This window comes from Callithrix jacchus, chromosome 17, assembly GCF_049354715.1.
Source record: "Callithrix jacchus isolate 240 chromosome 17, calJac240_pri, whole genome shotgun sequence".
NCBI lineage: Eukaryota > Metazoa > Chordata > Mammalia > Primates > Cebidae > Callithrix > Callithrix jacchus.
Genome location: NC_133518.1, coordinates 9,697,272 through 9,715,640, shown reverse-complemented (window position 1 = coordinate 9,715,640; position 18,369 = coordinate 9,697,272). Strand labels below are relative to the sequence as shown.

Genomic DNA, 18,369 nt, shown 5'->3' with positions numbered 1-18,369 from the left:
AGCACTCTGGGAGGCTGAGGCAGGTGGATCACCTGAGGTTAGGAGTTTGAGACCAGCTTGACCAACATGAAGAAACCCTATCTCTTCTGAAAATACAAAATTAGCTGGGCGCAGCTACTCTGGAGGCTGAGGGAGGAGAATCGCTTGAACCCGGGAGGTGGAAGCTGCAGTGAGCTGAGATTATACCACTGCACTACAGCCTGGACAATAGGAGCAAAATTCCATCTCAAAAAAAAAGAACCCCAATATTCACCTAATGTCCAGACCCTTGGCAAAGCAATACCTTTAAAATAATACAAAATGGATGTACTTCTGGACAACCAAAACCTCCTAAAATTTGCACCAATTTATTTTCTAAGCATCAAGCCGGGATAGGCAGGCGTAGTGGCTCACGCCTGTAATCTCAGCATTTTGGGAGGCTGAGGCCAGTGGATCACCTTAGGTCAGGAGTTCGAGACCAGCTTGGCCAACATAGTGAAACCCTGTCTCTACTAAAAATACAAAATTAGCCGGGCGTGGTGGCTCACGCCTGTAATCCAAGCACTTTGGAGGCCAACACGGGCAGATCACCTGAGGTCGGGAGTTCAAGACCAGCCTGACGAATATGGTGAAACCCTGTCTTTTAAAAAAAAAAAAAAAAAAAAAAAAAAACAAGGCCGGGCGCAGTGGCTCACGCCTATAATCCCAGCACTTTGGGAGGCCGAGGCGGGTGGATCACGAGGTCAAGAAATCGAGACCATCCTGGTCAACAAGGTGAAACTCCGTCTCTACTAAAAATACACAAAATTAGCTGGGCATGGTGGCGCACACCTGTAGTCCCAGCTACTCGGGAGGCTGAGGCAGGAGAATTGATTGAACCCAGGAGGCAGAGGTTGCGGTGAGCTGAGATCACGCCATTGCACTCCAGCCTGGGTAACAAGAGCGAAACTCCGTCTCAAAAAAAAAAACAAAAATTAGCCATGTGTGGTGGTACAACTCTGTAGTTCCAGTACTCAGGAGGCTGAGACAAGAAAATCACTCGAACCTGGGAGACGGAAGCTGCAGTGAGCCGATATCGTGCCACTGCACCCCAGCCTGGACAAGACAGAGCAAGACTGTCAATAAATCAATCAATCAACAGTTCAACACCAGTCTAATAACCCAGTCATGAAACAGCAACAACACCTGTCAATCATACAACTACTCTAATTCTGCTACCAACTCTGAAAAATGAAAGTGTTTACAGAAACATATAGTTCCAGCTCTAAGAACCGACTGAAAAGCATGGGAGAAGATAACAATGTCTCCCCCATTTTTTGACCATCCTATCCAAATTCAAAGTAATAAAGATTTTAAAAGCTTAACCAGATGCCTCAATTTTTCAATCATTATTTTTCAAAACGGTAATGCGAACATATTCAAACAGTTCAAAAAGGGTACATGTGAAAATAAGTCTCTCCCACATCTGACTACATAATCTGCCCACCCCAACGCCAGTTAACAGTCTCTGCTCCAGCTTTGTAGAGTGACTGTAAGCACACACAAGCAGCACATATAAATACACACATACTCATACACACTGTATTGTATGTGTCCTCCTCTCCAGTCTTCCACCCCTTAAGTTAAAATAGCAGCCAACCAGTCAGGGGCAGGTAGCTCACGCCAGTAATCCCAGCACTCTGGAAGGCCAAGAGTGTAGATCACTTCTGGTCAGGAGTTCAAGACCAGCCTGGCCAACATGGTGAAACCCCATTTCTACTAAAAGTACAAAAAACTTAGCAGGCATGTGGCACAAGCCTGTAATCCTAACTACTTGGGAGGCTGAGGCAGGAGTATCATTTAGACCTAGGAGGTGGAGGTTGCAGTGAGCCAAGATCACGCCATTGCACTCCAACCTGGGTGACAAAGCGAGGCTCTTGTCTCAAAACAAACAAACAAAACAGCAGCCAACCATACAGTATTTTCTGACCCTTTGTATTTTCACTTATATGTATCTTTGAGAAGGTCTTTTAAGTATTAACAAGAAAGTCACAAACACCAAATCTAAACAAATATATAAAAGAATCATTGGCTGGGCATAGCAGCTCACACTAATAATCCCAACATTTTGGGAGGTGGGAGTACTGCTTTAGCCCAGGAGTTTGAGACCAGCCTGGGCAACATATTGAGATCCTGTCTCTACAAAAAATTAAAAATTAAAAAATTGGCTGGGCATGTAACTCATCTGTAGTCCTAGCTACTCAGGAGGCTGAGGTGGGAAGACGGCTTGAGCCCAGGAGGTTGAGGCTGAAGTGAGCCAGGATCACACCACTGCACTTCAGCCTGAGTGACAGAGCAAGGCCCTGCCTCAAACAAATAAATAAAGGAACATGCCACACAAAGACATCTCTCACCAGTATCAAAACTGGTAACCTCTGCTAGCAGGACACAAGGAAGTCTGAAGTCAAAGATGCATTCCAATGATACATCTGGGGTTTTTTTGTACAGGAACACAATACAGTAACAGACTGCACTACTAACCCCAGTCTATGATTTTACAAATGCATATCACTTACTAAAGATGACAGAGAAGGGTAATTTAAAGAAAACCCATCATTTTACTAGGAGAAAATTGTGAAGCATATATCATATTACATTTTCATATAAATGAGTGCCAAAGAACATAGCTAACAGCTACAAATAGTATCTAAAATCCTTACACTTTTGGTAAGTTCTACCTCATAAAAAGATAATTGCAGATAAAGAAAAAAAAGATAAATTCATTCATAGCCAGGCTCAGTGGCTCACGCCTGTAATCCCTGCACTTTGGGAGGCCGAGGCAGGAGGATCACTTGAGGCCAGGAGTTCGAGGCCAGCCTGGCCAACGTGGTGACACTCTGCCTTAATTAAAAAAAAAAAAAATTTGGCCGGGCGCGGTGGCTCACGCCTATAATCCCAGCACTTTGGGAGGCCGAGGCAGGTGGATCACAAGGTCAAGAGATCGAGACCATCCTGGACAACATGGTGAAATCCCGTCCCTACTAAAAATACAAAAATTAGCTGGGCATGGTGGCGTGTGCCTGTAGTCCCAGCTACTCAGGAGGCTGAGGCAAGAGAATTGCTTGAACCCAGGAGGCAGAGGTGGCGGTGAGCCAAGATCGCGCCATTGCACTCCAGCCTGGGTAACAAGCGAAACTCCGTCTCAAAAAAAAAAAAGAAAATTAAATTTAAAAAAAATTCATTATCTATTCTCATTACCTTATTTCAGAAACCCAAAGTAGATGTCTCAATTGCCTTATATTGTGAGTTAATGACATATGATAGCCACTAAATAGAAATGTAACATGATTAGTATATACTCTTCCCAATTAGTCTGTTCAAATTTAAGAAAAAGAATAGAATACCTCTCCCTAACTTGTAAATTGTGTTCTATTCACAGCTGAAGGTAACCACCAAAACATGTTATTACTAACCACATCTGGCAGGGTGTTTTCTTATGCTCATGTCACATACTTTCCAAACTATTATTCTAATTAAGACTGTAGATTTTTAGTACTTAAATATTCCTAAGAAAATTTTCCATGTAGATCCCTCTCAAAAGTGACAGTTAAATGACAGAATCCTGGCCAGGCGACGTGGCTCATGCCTATAATCCCAGCATTTTGGGAAGCTGAGGCAGTCAGATCCCTTGAAGTCTGTAGTTCAAGACCAGCCTGGCAACACAGTGAAACCCCATCTCTACTACTGGACAACATGGCAAAAATCTCTAATAAAAGTACAAAAATTAGCCAGATGTGGTAGCAGGCAGCTGTAATCCCAGCTGCTTGGGAGGCTGAGGCAGGGAGAATCGCTTGAACCAGGAGGCAGAGGTTGCAGTGAGCCAAGATCACACTATTACACTCCAGCCTGGGTGACAGAGTGAAACTCCATCTCCAAATTTAAAAAAGACCAGGTGCAGTGGCTCACCCCTGCACACAGCACTTTATGAGGCCGGGTGGGTGGATCACAAGGTCAGAAGTTCAAGACCAGCCTGGGCAAGATGGTGAAACCCCATCTCTAGTAAAACTACAAAAATTACCCAGGCATGGTGGCAGATACCTATAATCCCAGCTACTCGGAAGGCAAGGAGAATCCCTTGAACGTGGGTGGCAGAGGTTGTAGTGAGCCAAGATCACGCCAATGCACTCCAGCCTGGGCAACAGAGTGAGACTCCATCTCAAAACAAAAACAAAGAATCCACTGGGCTCGGTGGCTCGTGCCTATAATCTCAGCACTTTGGGAGGCCAAGGCAGGTGGATCTCAAGGTCAGGAGTTCAAGACTCAGCCTGGCCAGGACGGTGAAACCCCATCTCTACTAAAAATACAGAAATTAGCCAGGCGTGGTGGCAGGTGCCTGTATTCTCAGCTACTTGGAAGACTGAGGCAGAAAATTGCTTGAACCTGGGAGGCAGAGGTTGCAGTGAGCCTAGATCATGCTGCTGCACTCCAACCTGGGCAACAGAGAGAGACTCCGTCTAAAAAAAAAAAAAGAATCCTAGAATCTTAATAAAGAAATTGAAATATCTCATATACTCAATTCAAGTATTTGAACAAATAAAAAAACTTCAGATAACCGTTCATGTGATCAGCTTAACAGACATTTATAGAAACTAAGTGATTACTCATGCAACCATGGCTTTACAAAGAATTGGTTTAAAAAATACTTGTTTGGTTAACATTAGACGCAGGTTAAAATGCTACCCCATTCAGGCAGATGCAAACTTAAGAACAAAAAACGTTAAGCATTCACTCAAAAACTGAGTCACTGATTGTCTCTTTAAAATGTCCTGCTCTTCACCGTGCTAAAAAGACACAATGAAAAGAGAAACAGGTAGTGGGGGGAAAGGCACTTATTTATACATCTCAACTCAGACAAAATACTGAAGATATCAAATAGACTGATATCTAGTTTGTTAGAAGGTTTTTAAAAAAATCCACCATTTTAAGGTAATTAAATTTTTTTTTTTTTTTTTAAAGACGGGGTTTCACCATGTTGGTCAGGCTGGTCTTGAACTCCCGACCTCAGGTGATCCGCCCGCCTTGGCCTCCAAAGTGCTTGGATTACCGGTGTGAGCCACCATGCCTCGCCAAAAAATTTTAAACATCTATTTAAAAAAAGGGGGGGCGGGCACAGTGGCTCACACCTGTAATTCCAACACTTTAGGAGGCTGAGGGGGCAGGTGGATCACCTGAGGTCAGGAATTCAAGACCAGCCTGAACGACATGGAGAAACCCCGTCTCTACTAATAATACAAAATTACCGGGCATGGTGGCACATGCCTGTAATCCCAGCTACTCAGGAGGCTGAGGCAGGAGAATCAAATGAACCCCGTAAGTGCAAGCTGTAGTGAGCTGAGATCGTGCCACTGCACTCCAGCCTGGGCTACAAGAGCAAAACTCCATCTCAAAAAAAAAAAAAAAAAAAGCCTTGAGAGTCCAGAGTACAATTTCCTATAAGAAACTCCTGAAATACCATGGCGGGGGCGGGGGGGGGAGGTGGGAAGGATTACTGGCCAGATGCAGTGGCTCACAAATGTTATCACAGCACTTTGGGAGGCCAAGGTGGGTGGATCACCAGAGGTCAGAGGTTCTAAACCAGCCTGGCCAACATAAAGAAACCCCACCTTTACTAAAAATACAAAAATTAGCCAGGTGTAGTGACAGGCACCTGTAATGTCAGCTACTAAAGAGGCTGAGGCAGGAGAATCACTTGAACCCAGGAGGCGGAGGTTGCCATGAGTCGACATGGCGCCACTGTACTCCAGCCTGGGTGACAGAGCGAGACTCCATCTCAAAAAAGAAAAAAAAAATTAAAAATTTCAAAAGGATATAACACCATATTAGTTGCCTTTATAGTCAATTACCCTGGCTGGCTAGAACCAATACAGCAGTCTTACCATAAAAACTTACTGGAGGGAGATGGTTAAGATGACATTCTTCTGGTAGATTAAACCCATTTACATTGTATAATAGATATACCCTATGCTAAATGTTAATACATTAATCGTAATGGTTCAAATCAAACTCCAGTGTGGTCACAATGCTGTAAAACAGTGAGAGCTAAAAACACTATCTTAACTCAGGTACACTACTGAGGAAATAATGAGCAGAAAACCTAGCAGATTAAGAAAATCAAGTCCAAGAAGAGCATGGTGGCTCACGCCTGTAATCCCAGCACTTTGGGAGGCCAAGGCAGGTGGATCAGGAGGTCAGGAGTTCGAGACCAGCCTGACCAATATGGTGAAACCCCATCTCAATTAAAAAAAAATTAAGGGAAAAAAAAAAAGAAAATAAAGTCCAAAATCTTAAGCATCATCATACCTGACACATATATAACCAGATAATATCAACTTAGTGTGACACCATTCCTAACTAGACTAGGTTTCCCCCCAGTACTGTGACTACTATTCTAGAATTAAAAGGGCAAAACTATCCATTTTCATCTGACTCTAAGAATCGACCAGCTTTTCTTCCGTGTCTACTCTGGCAGCATTCAAATTCAAATGAACAGTTAAATGTGACTATGGTGCACCTAAATCTTGAAGATCTTAACTCAAAAAGATTCTGCCACATTGACAACAGTGCCACAGGGCTGTCACTGCTCCCATTTTAACACAGGCCCTTGTAGAAACAATTCATTTTAACATGGAAATGGTATTAAGAACTCTGCCAAATGCTAGAAGGAAAAAGGTCCACCCCTTCAAGAAATGTAACATTGGCCGGGCGCAGTGGCTCACGCCTGTAATCCAAGCACACTTTGGAGGACAAGGCAGCAGATCACCTGAGGTCAGGAGTTCATGACCAGACTGACCAACATGGTGAAACCCCACCTTTATATTAAAAATAAATAAATAATAGGGAAAAAAAGAAATGTAACATTGCAGCTGGGAAAACAAAACAATAAACAGTTATGGGATTTGTGATCTTCATTCAACGCAACGGGGTCTCAGAATATCCTGAGTCAGGATGGCCAGAAAAGGACTCGGGAGAGGAGGAGGACTGAAACTAGGCTATAAAAAGGACAAAGGGAAGAACCGCATGCACAAAAGCAAAGTAGTGAGTATGGCAAAAAAAAAAAAAAAACACAGTATCTGAGAGGCAGACAAGAATCCCAGTTGGGGAAGAGTGGGAAATAAAGCTGAATAGGTAGAATAGAACCTTCTTAAAAGCCAGACCGAAGCATATAAATTCAATCCAGTTGGCAAAGAGAATCCATTATGGGTTCTCCAGCAGGGGAACTGACAAGATGAAACCAGTACTTTAAATAAATTACACTGTCAGTAGTTACAGAAGATAAAATGAATAAGAAAGGTTGCTCAGGGCAACCAAATAAAAACTTAATAACCCAGACCTACAACCATTCATTCATTCACTGAGAAGACAGACTGCTAGGTAACAACACTGGCCCAGAATTCACACAAACTTGGCCTAAATTCCTGCTCTGTCCCCTACGACCTGAACCTCAATTTTCTCACTGCTCAATTCAGGGCATCAGCACTCAGACTGCCACAGGTACTTGTCAGAGCACCTGTACAGCCCCGACATATAGAACTCGGACTATTAGGGAAGTGAACACTACTGCTAAAGTACGGTTAAAAATGGGAAGTGGGCCGGGCACGGTGGCTCACGCCTGTAATCCCAACACTTTGGGAGGCCAAGGCGCGTGGATCAGCTGAGGTCAGGAGTTCAAGACCGGCCTGACCAACATGGTGAAGCCCTGTCTCCACTGGAAAAAATAATTGTGTGTGTGTGTGTGTGTGTGTGTGTGTGTAAATAAAAATTAGGCCGGGCACAGTGGCTCACACCTGTAATCCCAGCATTTTGGGAGGCTGAGGCGGGTGGATCACGAGATCAAGAGATCGAGACCATCCTGGTCAACAAGCTGAAACCCCGTCTCTACTAAAAATACAAAAATTAGCTGGGCATAGTGGCACATGCCTGTAGTCCCAGCTACTCGGGAGACTGAGGCAGGAGAATTGCCTGAACCCAGGAGGCGGAGGTTGCGGTGAGCCAAGATCGCACCATTGCACTCTAGCCTGGGGAACAAGAGTGAAACTTAGTCTCAAAAATAAAAATGAAAAAATTAGCCAGGCGTCTGTAATCCTAGCTACTTGCCAGAGGCTGAGGCAGAGAATCGCCTGAACCTGGGAGGCAGAGGTTGCAGTGAGCAGACATCAAGCCACTGCACTACAGCATGGGCAACAGAGACCCTCTCTCAAAAATAAAGATAAAATTAATAAAAATTTAAAAATGGGAAGTGGGCCAAGCAGGGTGGCTCACGCCTGTCATCCCATCACTTTGGGAAGCCAAGGCAGGTGGATTATCTGAGGTGAGGTGTTCAAGACCAGCCTAGTCAAGATGAAACCCTGTCTCTACTAAAAATGCAAAAATTAGCCAGGTGTGGTGGCACGCACCTGTAGTCCCAGCTATTCGGGAGGTTGAGGCAGGAGAATAGCTTGAACCTGGGAGGCAGAGGTTTCAGTGAGCTGAGATCGTTCCACTTCACTCCCCCTTGGGCAACAGAGTAAGACTCTATCTCGGAAAAAAAAAAAAATGGGAAGTGAAAATAAGGCTCACAGAGGAACAGAACTTCCAAGGACAACTAACTATCTTAACAGCAGCTGATAATACTGAAAAGAACACACAGGTATAAAAGGCCAGGGATAGAGAGAAAAAGAAAATAAAACCACCTACCCAAAGTAATCACTACAGCCTAAAAGGCAGACCCTGAATTCTGCCGGACCCAGCCTTGAAAGAGTTCTCTTTTTATTTAAAGAGTTAAAAAATGTTTCAAATGGTGCGCGTCGTAAGTTTAAGAACCCAGCTCACAGAACAGCAACAAAGGCATGCAAAATACCCTCCACCGTACCTCTACCAATCACGTAACTCAGTATTGTTAAAATTCTAATCATAATGTATGTAAGCTTTAAACCCCAACTTTAAAAGTAAAAAACTAAGCTAAATTTACTTCAAACAGGTTGCCCAGGAACTCAGGAAATGGAGCTACCAAACGCTTTCTATGACGTTATGCCCCAACTAAAATAAATTACAAGCAAATTAAATATAATACAACGAAATGAACTTCAAAAATCAAACCAATCAGGGGCAACTTACATGATGCTTAGAACGTCAACCATTGTTCTTAGAATGTCAACCATTGTTCTAAGGACCTCACACACTAACTCAATCTCCTCCACTCTATGAAGCTGACTGTCCCCCTTACACGGGGGAAGAAACTAAAACACGCTGCAGGCCAAGCTTGGTGGCTCACGCCTGTAATCCCAACAGGAAGCCGAGGCAGCCAGATTACCTGAAGTCAACAGTTCAAAACCAGCCTGGCCAACATGGTGAAACTCCATCTCTACTGAAAATACGTAAATTAGCTGGGTGTGGTAGCGGGTGCCTGCAATCCCAGCTACTCAGGAGGCTGAGGCAGGAGAACTGCTTGAACCCAGGAGGCAGAGGTTCCAATGAGATCCCGCCACTCCACTCCAGCCTGGGCAAGTGAGCAAGACTCCATCTCAAAAAAATTAAAATATAATTTTAAAAAATAGGCTGGGCACAGTGGCTCATGCCTGTAACCCCATCACTTTGGGAAGCCAAGGCGGGTGGATCACCTGAGGTAGGGAGTTTGAAACCAGCCTGACCAACATACAGAAACCCTCAACTATATATAGATCATCAACTTCATTAGATGTCTCCTCCTTGGTATGGTTGTAAAAAAAAAAAAAAAAAAAGAAAGAAAGAAAGAAAGAAACCCCATCTCCACTGAAAATACAAAATTAGTCAGACATGGTGGTGCATGCCTGTAATCCCAGCTACCTGGGAGGCTGAGGCAGGAGAACTGCTTCAGTCGGAAGGCGGAGGTTGCAGTAAGCTGCAATCATGCCACTGCACTCCAGCCTGGGCAAGAGTGAAACCCCATCTCGAAATTTAAAAAAAATAAAAATAAAACACTAGGAACTACTACCCCAACATCATAACTAGCAAGGGATACCACCTGAGTCTGAACTCACTGTACCCACTATACTATAACACAAAGACTTTAATGGACATTAATGATTTTTCTTACATAAGTTTTTAAGAACATGCACTGGGAGGATAGTTAGACATACTATTATTTGCTATTGCTTATTAAATATGGAACTTAATTTCCATTGGCAGTATTTAGAAAGGCTATTTCACCACTGCCAATCTTAAAAGTAGGAAATACAGCAGCTCCCAAGAAGATAGTTTTTTTTTTTTTTTTTTTTTTTTTTTTTTGAGACAGATGGATTCTCACTCTGTCCCGAGGCTGGAGTGAAGTGGTGGCTAGGTTTCAACTGACTGCAACCTCCGCCTCCCAGCTTCAAGCGATTCTCCTGCCTCAGCCTCCCAAGTAGCTGGGCCTACGGGCGCACACCACCGGGCCCACGGGCGCACACCACCGGGCCCACCTAATTTTTGTCTTTTTAGTAGAGACCGGGTTTCACTATGTTGGCCAGGATGGTCTCCACATCTTGACCTCCTGATCCGCCCAGCTCAGCCTCCCAGAGTGCTGAGATTACAGGCAAGACCGCATCTTAGTAAATGGTGCTAGGGAGTTCAGCACAATGATCTGAGTCCTGTGAATTTCTTTTACCCATTCAATCACTTGACCCAGTTAGTGGAGATGCTCAACTGTACCTCATCAACTTGATTAAAAACACAAGTTTTTGGAAAAGCCACACAGATCAAGACTAACAAAACAGCTGGGAAAATTCCACAGATGCAGCCATCTAAGACAGACCCAGGTTTGAATCCCAGTGCTCATTTAATCATTTTGTGGCCCTGAACAAGTGAATTAACTTCTTTTGCACCTCTGTTTCATCTACAAAAAGAGCCCAACACTACCTCACAGGATTAGCCTGGGGAATAAATGGCAGAGAAAGCACCTCACACCTCCTAGAGCATAGCTATGAGCACCTAGTCCCTCCCTCTCTGGCTCTCTGGTAACAAGGCAATTAACTGTACTCTTTACAGAATCCAATCTCACAGGGGTAAATAGCCAAATCTTTCCAGGATCAGATCTCTCACTGAGCCTTTTCTCTTTAAGTTTCTGTTGGTGGCAGAGCAGGAGAGGGTGCTTAAACTGAAGGATACTCAGCAATTCTTTACTCCACAGCTTTAGGGTCCTGGCCCTTCTCTTCTACCAGAATGTCTGAGCACAGAGTATAAATGTCTCATGTTCACTGCTTTCCTTTTTTGCATTTCAGTGACTTATACTGTAAATGCTATTTGTGAAATGAGTCCAATTCACATGTACTAGAAAAACACACGTTCTAGTGAGTGCCAATGTTTCTGCCATCTCTCCTCTGACTTCCTACCATTCACATTCTTCTGTTCTTTTTATATAAATGACACCAAAATTCAACAAACCCAACAAATTATTTCAACCAACTTCATCAAAATGTGTCAAGTCAGAAATTCTTTATAATAGTACTTGCTACAAATTGTAGAAGGAAGATTCCTTTGTCAGCTGCTCATCTGACAAGGTTGTATACATACTGCGCTGCCATATATGAACTGACGGATTTAATCAACAGGTTGAGGTTCAAAAGGTCTACTAATCATATTTCCTTTTATCAGTAGTCCCTATGTTTATATTATCTTCGGCCCTTTCTACATGTTGGCTTGAAAGGCTCCTAATACACGGGAAGCTGGTGTCACGGTAATCATGCGAAACCTTTAATTAGGTGTTGAGAACGCAGTATCAATTTTTACTGGACATACGTTTTAAAATGCTTAACACTTCTTTGAAGCAACTAACGCAAAAATATCTCTGCAAGGGACCACTCCATTTATCACCAATGTCACCCACATTAGTAACCACAGCTGGTATATGTTAAAAATATATATATATCTTATAAACTGATTTGGTAAGCTTTGCAACCATTTTTATGCCATTAACATGTCACTTTAAGTTCCTTAACAGTAAGAAAAACTTTTCCCAGGCGTGTTCTCATGCCCCATACAGTTTAGTATTTTGTCCTGAGGTCTGATTCTAACAACTCAAACGGCAAAAAAAAAAAAAAAATAGGAGTTATTACGACTTTAATGATTGTGATTACATACATCTCAGTGCAGGAAAGGGGTGAAAAGAACATCATATTCCAAACGAACAAGAAAACCTGGATTTACGAGCAAGAAGCCCAATCACACATCAGGCCTAACTGCTCTCAGGCAGAGTTTCTTCCTGCAGCCCCTCCCCCACAGGTAAATGCTAACTATTTCTAGAACTCTCAGCAACAATTTGGGAAGCTTGCCATCAATTCCCATGATACCACCCAACATACACCATGTTTTGGGGAGACAAAGCTGCCCTACTTCCCCCGACTATAAACTTATTAAAACTGTGAGAACATACAATCCCAGGAAGCCAGGATTACTAAAATACATCCATGTAGCATAGGTCTTATTTTAATAAAAATGAAAATGAATCACACCGGAAAACCCAAACAGTCATTTTATCTTCAATGTGTAATCGGAATCGTTTATTCAAAGTTGTTGCAGGTAAGTGGATGAAAACACCACGAGGGCCTTATTACTACCCAAACTGGCGAAGGAGCCTTTAAGGAAAAAAGGAGGGGGTAGAAGATCACTTAATTATATGAGGTGCGGAATGGAAAAACCATTCAGTCTTAAAATTCAGACTAAAAATAACCTGTCATTTTCACCCACCACATTTTATTAACAAGCTTGTTTAGATCAGCATAAGGTTCCTGTTTGCGAAACAAGAAAGTGAATAGCAAACTTTCCTAAGTCAACTGTAAATCACATAGGTACGAAAACTCCTCACCCCCGGTGCCTGCACAGGCCAAGATTTTAAGTAAACTACAGACGCTGAGAACACCCTAATTTTCAACTAGCTCCCAACATTTCTCATTTGTAATCATCAAATTATCTTAGAGACACTTAGATAACCTAACAAAGAGAGCATTTTTAAAAGCCACAACCCAAATTTTATATGAAACACACCGTTTTCACAGCCTAAATTTAATCCCGGTTGCCACTGCGAAGTGATGCCTGTTTCAGCAATTTAAGAACTTCCAAAAATACTGAACACGTTAACACATGCATGGCTTCCCTCGAGCTGCCATTTAAGATTAATATTCCACGTAAATAAAAGTCTGCTTCTGCTCAAAAAATTAAATCGGTTGCAAAGAGGAAGTTACAGAGAAACCACCCTCACAACGTGGCCTTTACACTGTCAGAAAATAGCGTGACTCTGTGCCACCCAAACTTACCAGGAAGCTGGCAATAACTTTGCTAATTCTACACTCCTGAACCCAACTTCAAAGAGCCTCCACCAAATACCTCCTTGAGAGGATAAAAAGCACTAAGTTACAAATAAACACGTCCCGGAGCAAGGCCCGGCGGCCGCGCGCCCCTCCCCCGGCCGGCGCCCCCGCCCCGGACGCGCGGCCCCAACAGCCGCCCGCAGCCCCTCGCACGCCGGCCGGGGTCGCCGCTCCCGGGCCGGGGACGCGCCCGGGGAGGGGGCATTTCCATCGCTGCCCGAGGTTTCACAAAATAGCATGCACCGAAAAGCTCCTTCTCCTCTGCTAAAAATAGGCTATAAAGGAGTCGGCCTCATGATGGCTCCTTGATTCAATTTGCTGCAAATCCTTTCCTGAAAGCCTCCCCCCTCATACACACACGCACAAAAAGGGGGTGTAGATGCACGAAGGGTGGAACGGGGGAGAAGGCCGAGGTGCACATTTTCGGGGACAACATAATTAGGGTGAGGATCCCCCGAGACCAGGAAAGGGCAGGGGTGGGCAAGCACGTGAGCATTTCAAAGAAACCTGAGGAAAACGGGGGGATGGGGGCGCCCCAAGTGCCCTCCCTGCCTTCCCCTCCCCCACGCAAGCCCAGTTCCCCCAAGGGCCAAGTTGAAAAATGCATGTTCCACTCGCGCCCATCCCCCCCGCGGCCCAGCGCCCCCGGCCGCCTCCGGCCCGCGCCCCCAGCCCAGGCCCGCGGCCTCCCCCACTCCGGGGTCCGGCCCCCAGCGCTTACCTGGAAACGGTGGCCTCCAACGCCGCTCCCCCCTCCCAGGAATGGAGGCACAAGGAAATTCCCCTCCTCGCCGCCGCCGCCACCGCCTCCAACCACCCCCAAAATAACCCCTCCGGGGGGTGAGAGGCAATTATAACCCCAGCGAGCGGAGGGCGCGGGGGATGGGCGCCGGGCGGGCGGGGGCGGGGAGCGCGGCGCGGGTCCCCAGGTGGCGAGCGGAGGTGCTCCCGCCGCGGGGGGAGGGGCGGGGGCGCACGCGGCCGGCGGCGGGGGGAGGCGGCGCGCGGGGGAAGGGCGCGAGCGGGGAGAGGAATTGAGGCAGAAGGTAAAAGCTGTTACTAAGGGAAAGAGCCAAACGGTTCGGAGCAGCCAACGGCTCAGACACTCAACACTGGGGAGAGAGGAATGGGGACCAGCCAGGCACAAATGAGCTCGCGAGGCCCGCGGCGGCGGCGGCGGCGGCGGCGGCGGCCGCGCAGCAAAACAAACCCGAGCGGCCTGCGCCGGGCGGGCGGGCGAGCGGGCGGGCGCGCGGGGGAGGGGCCGGCGGGGGAGGGGCGCCGCGGACGCGGGGAGGCGGCGGCGCGGCGGGGGGGGCTCCGGCGGCGACGCTCTCCTCCCTCCCTGCCCGCTCCGGCGGCGCTGGGGGCTGGGCGTGTGCGGCGCATTCTTTTAAAAATCGGGCGAACCCCGCGGGCGCTCGGAGGCGCCTCGGGACCCGGCCGCCCGCCCCGCCCCCACCCCACCCCACCCCACCGCCGCGGGCCGGCCTGGGCGTGCTCGGGTGTGGGCCGCTGGGCCCCGGGCGGGTGGGGGTGGGGAGGCCCGCGCCGGGGCCGGGGTGGAAACGCCGGCGAAGTTTCCTAAGGAGGCCGCGGACTCCCGCGTGTCCGGGGGGCGGCCCGGCAGCGCTGGGGGCTGGGCGCACACGCGGCAGCATGTGCGGGAGCGCGGCGCGGCATCATAAGGACGTTTGTTGTGAAAATCTCTGTGCATACCTTTGTGTGCGTAAATACATATGGTTTTCCGAAGCGTACCTGGAAAGGTGCTTTATCTGTAATAAGCGACTTTCGAAATGTGATCCAGAGCACGGGATCTGGAGAGAAAACACACGCACACAAGAAAAGGTTTTTGATACTAAACACAAAGCTGAAATTGAAGTGTTTATGCCCAAATGTACTGCGAAGCAAGCATATGGTGGTATTTATCATCTGGTGGGTCTGTTTGAAAGGTTTGGTCGATCAGTTCTTATTTCACAAAATAAAATAATGTAACTAAATGTTTACTAAATATATACCTCCACGGCGGCATCCACAGTAGAAGTTTATCCACTCTGTGTACTTTTTGCATGTGTGAAGCACAGGAAGGCGGTTTATAAGGTATAACTTAGATGAGTGACAATGTGGCAGTATGATTGAGGGAGGGTCGTTTTTAAAGAAGGGCAGCACCTCACAGGTTTTGAGGCAAATGGGTGGTAATCTTTCTAAGACTTTCAGAAAGCTGGGGTGGGGTGCTTCTTACAGCTTTGTATAAGCTCAGCACTGGAGAAGCAGCCACCCTTTTAGTTAAGATACGACTTGAAACCTTTTTGCTATTTCGGTTATTACTGCCTTCAAAGCAAAATAATGTTTGCAGCTTTCTTAAAGGTGAAGGGTACGGTTTTTATACTTTCATCACAATATTTTAAATAGGTGTCCTGATCATTTTAAAGCAACCATCTTTTCATGTCAATATCAGAAGCCTAAAGTTCTGTGTATACACACACACACGTATTAATTGAAGTAACTTGCACCAGTCTGGACTCCCGGTGGCCTAATAAGTTCAGTGATTAGACAGGTGCTTACTTAGCCAAGGTCAATGTCTCTTTTCCCCATGAGCCCTTGCTTGGCGGAGCTGCCAGAGGCCCTTCTTGAATGACACAGTGGGGCAGGGAGCAGGAAAACCATCAGAGGAAAGGGAGTGGGATTGGAAACTCCCTTCCAACCACCAGAAAGGGAGTTCAAAGCGTATCAGTGGTGTGTCCTTAGAGGTATTTTCATGTATGAAAGAGGGAATGTTGGATTAAACAATGTCACCCGATGGGAATTTAGATAACTGCAGGTTTCCAAAACACTGTGCAGAGTGTACCGGGAAACAGCGCAAAGCAAGTTTTGCAATTCAGTTGGATTCTGAAGCTGAGGCTTGTTTACCTCAGAACTAACACCTTTGAAAAGACTTTATTTCAGAATTGATGAGTATTGTAGCTTCCTTTTGTTTTTTTTTGTTGATTAATGACATGAATATCACTAATCATATCCTGTCTTCAATAAGCACACTGTCTCTAAGTTGAACCACCCAGTGAAACATATCTATTGGATTACTTGGATTGTTTTTGAAGTTTCATATTGTACCACCACAAGCAGGTCTTCTCCATACTGCAGTGACCATAAACACACTTTCAGTGAATGAGGATTTCTCAAGCATACCAGTTTTTAAAGAGTCATATTCAAAGCTGTCCACCCCACCCTTTCTCTTTCCCCTAAATGACCTCTATCCCTTACTCCACAAGGGGGGAGACACCCTCTGATCAGGCCTTCCAGCCTCAAGTTCTTACACCCTACACCAATCTGCCTCCTAAAGTTGTTCAGTGTTAGTTGAGCCTCATTACAATGATAATAAAAATGTATGCATTTGTTTATATCCCTGTAGTTGACAAGATGTTTCTGTGCGTAAATTACTGCCTTTGAATATCCTGAAGATCATTGAGGTTGGGGACTTGCACCATAAATTCATTCCAATAAAGTGTGCTTTGCTCACCACTGTTGGATCATACTAATTGAAGAGAGACCTGGAGTACTTTTAAACAAAGGTAGGGGGAGGCACCCAAATGTGGAAAGGCCTTGATTCCTCCAGCAAAGGGGGTTTGAAGTAAGATCATATTTTGATCGCTTTGATTTCTATATTCTGGAAACTATCTGAAACAACAGTGTGGCTTCAACATCAAATAATCAGAGAAATAAAGCATCACTCAAAGGTGACATGTATTGTCGTCTCACCCTGTAGCTGTCCCAACATATACAGCATAAAAGATCAGGGCTGCACCAAAATACAAGCAATGATTAGACTCACTGGGCAAGGAAAGGACAAAGAAAGAACTATTTTACTAATTTCCGGTACTTTGTCCTAATCTAAAAGTGCTATTACACTTTGAATTAAATGTCAATATGTTTCTAGAAAGGAAAGATTGTTACTAAGAAATTGTAAAGCAAAGGAATGCATGAAGAATTTCTTGGCCATGGGTGTGGTGGCTCACACCTGTAATCCTAGCACATTGGGAGGCCAAGGCAGGCAGATCATGAGGTCAGGAGACCATCCTTGCTAACATGGTGAAACCCTGTCTCTACTAAAAATAGAAAAAATTAGCCAGGCATGGGAGCATGCACCTGTAGTCCCAGCTACCGGGGAGGCTGAGGCAGGAGAATCACTCGAACCCAGGAGGCAGAGGTTGCAGTAAGCCAAGATCGCTCCACTGCACTCCAGCCTGGGCAACAGAGTGAGACTTGGTCTCAAAAAAAAAAGTTATCTTGGACTTTCTAGCTAATTACTCAATAAAGAGAAGCCTCATACCAGTACTGTTATCAGAAGTTACATATGTATCTATGTATTGTAAAATGACTAAACAAATAGTTCAGTAATATTATCCCAGAGGAGTGTGGTATGGCATGATAGCCTACATCTTTGCAACTTTCCTCACTCAAGACATGGACTATTTTAAAGTTAAACTGGTTTAATTCCAGGACTACAGGGTCTCATTACTGTATATATTTTTAAATCATCATGATGTTTTAAATTGTTTATATTAGTTCATCTACATAAAGTATTCAAAACAAACTTAATTGCATAAAAAAGACATTTGATACCAAAAATATTCTCCTAGTGCTATAACTCATTTTACAGTGTTTACTTACCCTGGAACTCAGTGGCTTTTACCCCAGGCGTCTTGATGATACCCTCAGATGTTTCCGTTTCATTTTGACTGACTTGTGCGATTCTTTGTGGTTCTTCCGAGATGAGGCACATGCCAGCTACACATCTCGAGATCTCAGTACAAAAGCTGCTTTTCTCCTTCAATGCACAGTGTGTTGCTTGTGACCTTTCCTCATGGGTGTGAACCTCGTCACAGTTTTCCATGCTTCTATGACCCAATTTCATTACCACAATAAACTTTACCTGAGAGTCTTCATTTAACTTACAAAAGAAATATACAACTATGTTACAAGTGTTTATGCCTCTCAGATAATGAAAATAGCAGGTCATATTCTGCGATTGTGATTCAGTCAAAACAGAAAACCA

General features: G+C 45.1%; 2 protein-coding genes across 51 annotated transcripts in view; both read right to left on the bottom strand.

The window, feature by feature from the left end:
- The window catches only part of TBL1XR1 (TBL1X/Y related 1), a 192,563-nt gene extending 178,041 nt beyond the window's left edge, over positions 1 to 14,522 (bottom strand). For 26 of the 50 annotated variants that reach the window (XM_078353784.1, XM_078353813.1, XM_078353782.1 and 23 more), the window contains exons 1-2: positions 14,038 to 14,142; positions 8,412 to 8,529 (exon numbers count right to left, since the gene is read on the bottom strand). The gene's annotated coding sequence lies outside the window, so the exon portion shown is untranslated. The other 24 variants (XM_078353796.1, XM_078353803.1, XM_078353807.1 and 21 more) reach the window with 8 other exon arrangements.
- A 56-nt stretch (positions 14,523 to 14,578) lies between these two features.
- Positions 14,579 to 18,131, bottom strand: LOC144579870 (uncharacterized). The gene is made up of 2 exons (XM_078353826.1): positions 17,985 to 18,131; positions 14,579 to 15,133 (listed from the first exon to the last, which is right to left on the bottom strand). Exons 1-2 carry the CDS (start codon positions 18,094 to 18,096, stop codon positions 14,901 to 14,903), a joined length of 345 nt encoding a protein of 114 aa, XP_078209952.1. The 5' UTR covers positions 18,097 to 18,131; the 3' UTR covers positions 14,579 to 14,900.
- Positions 18,132 to 18,369: the final 238 nt, after the last annotated feature.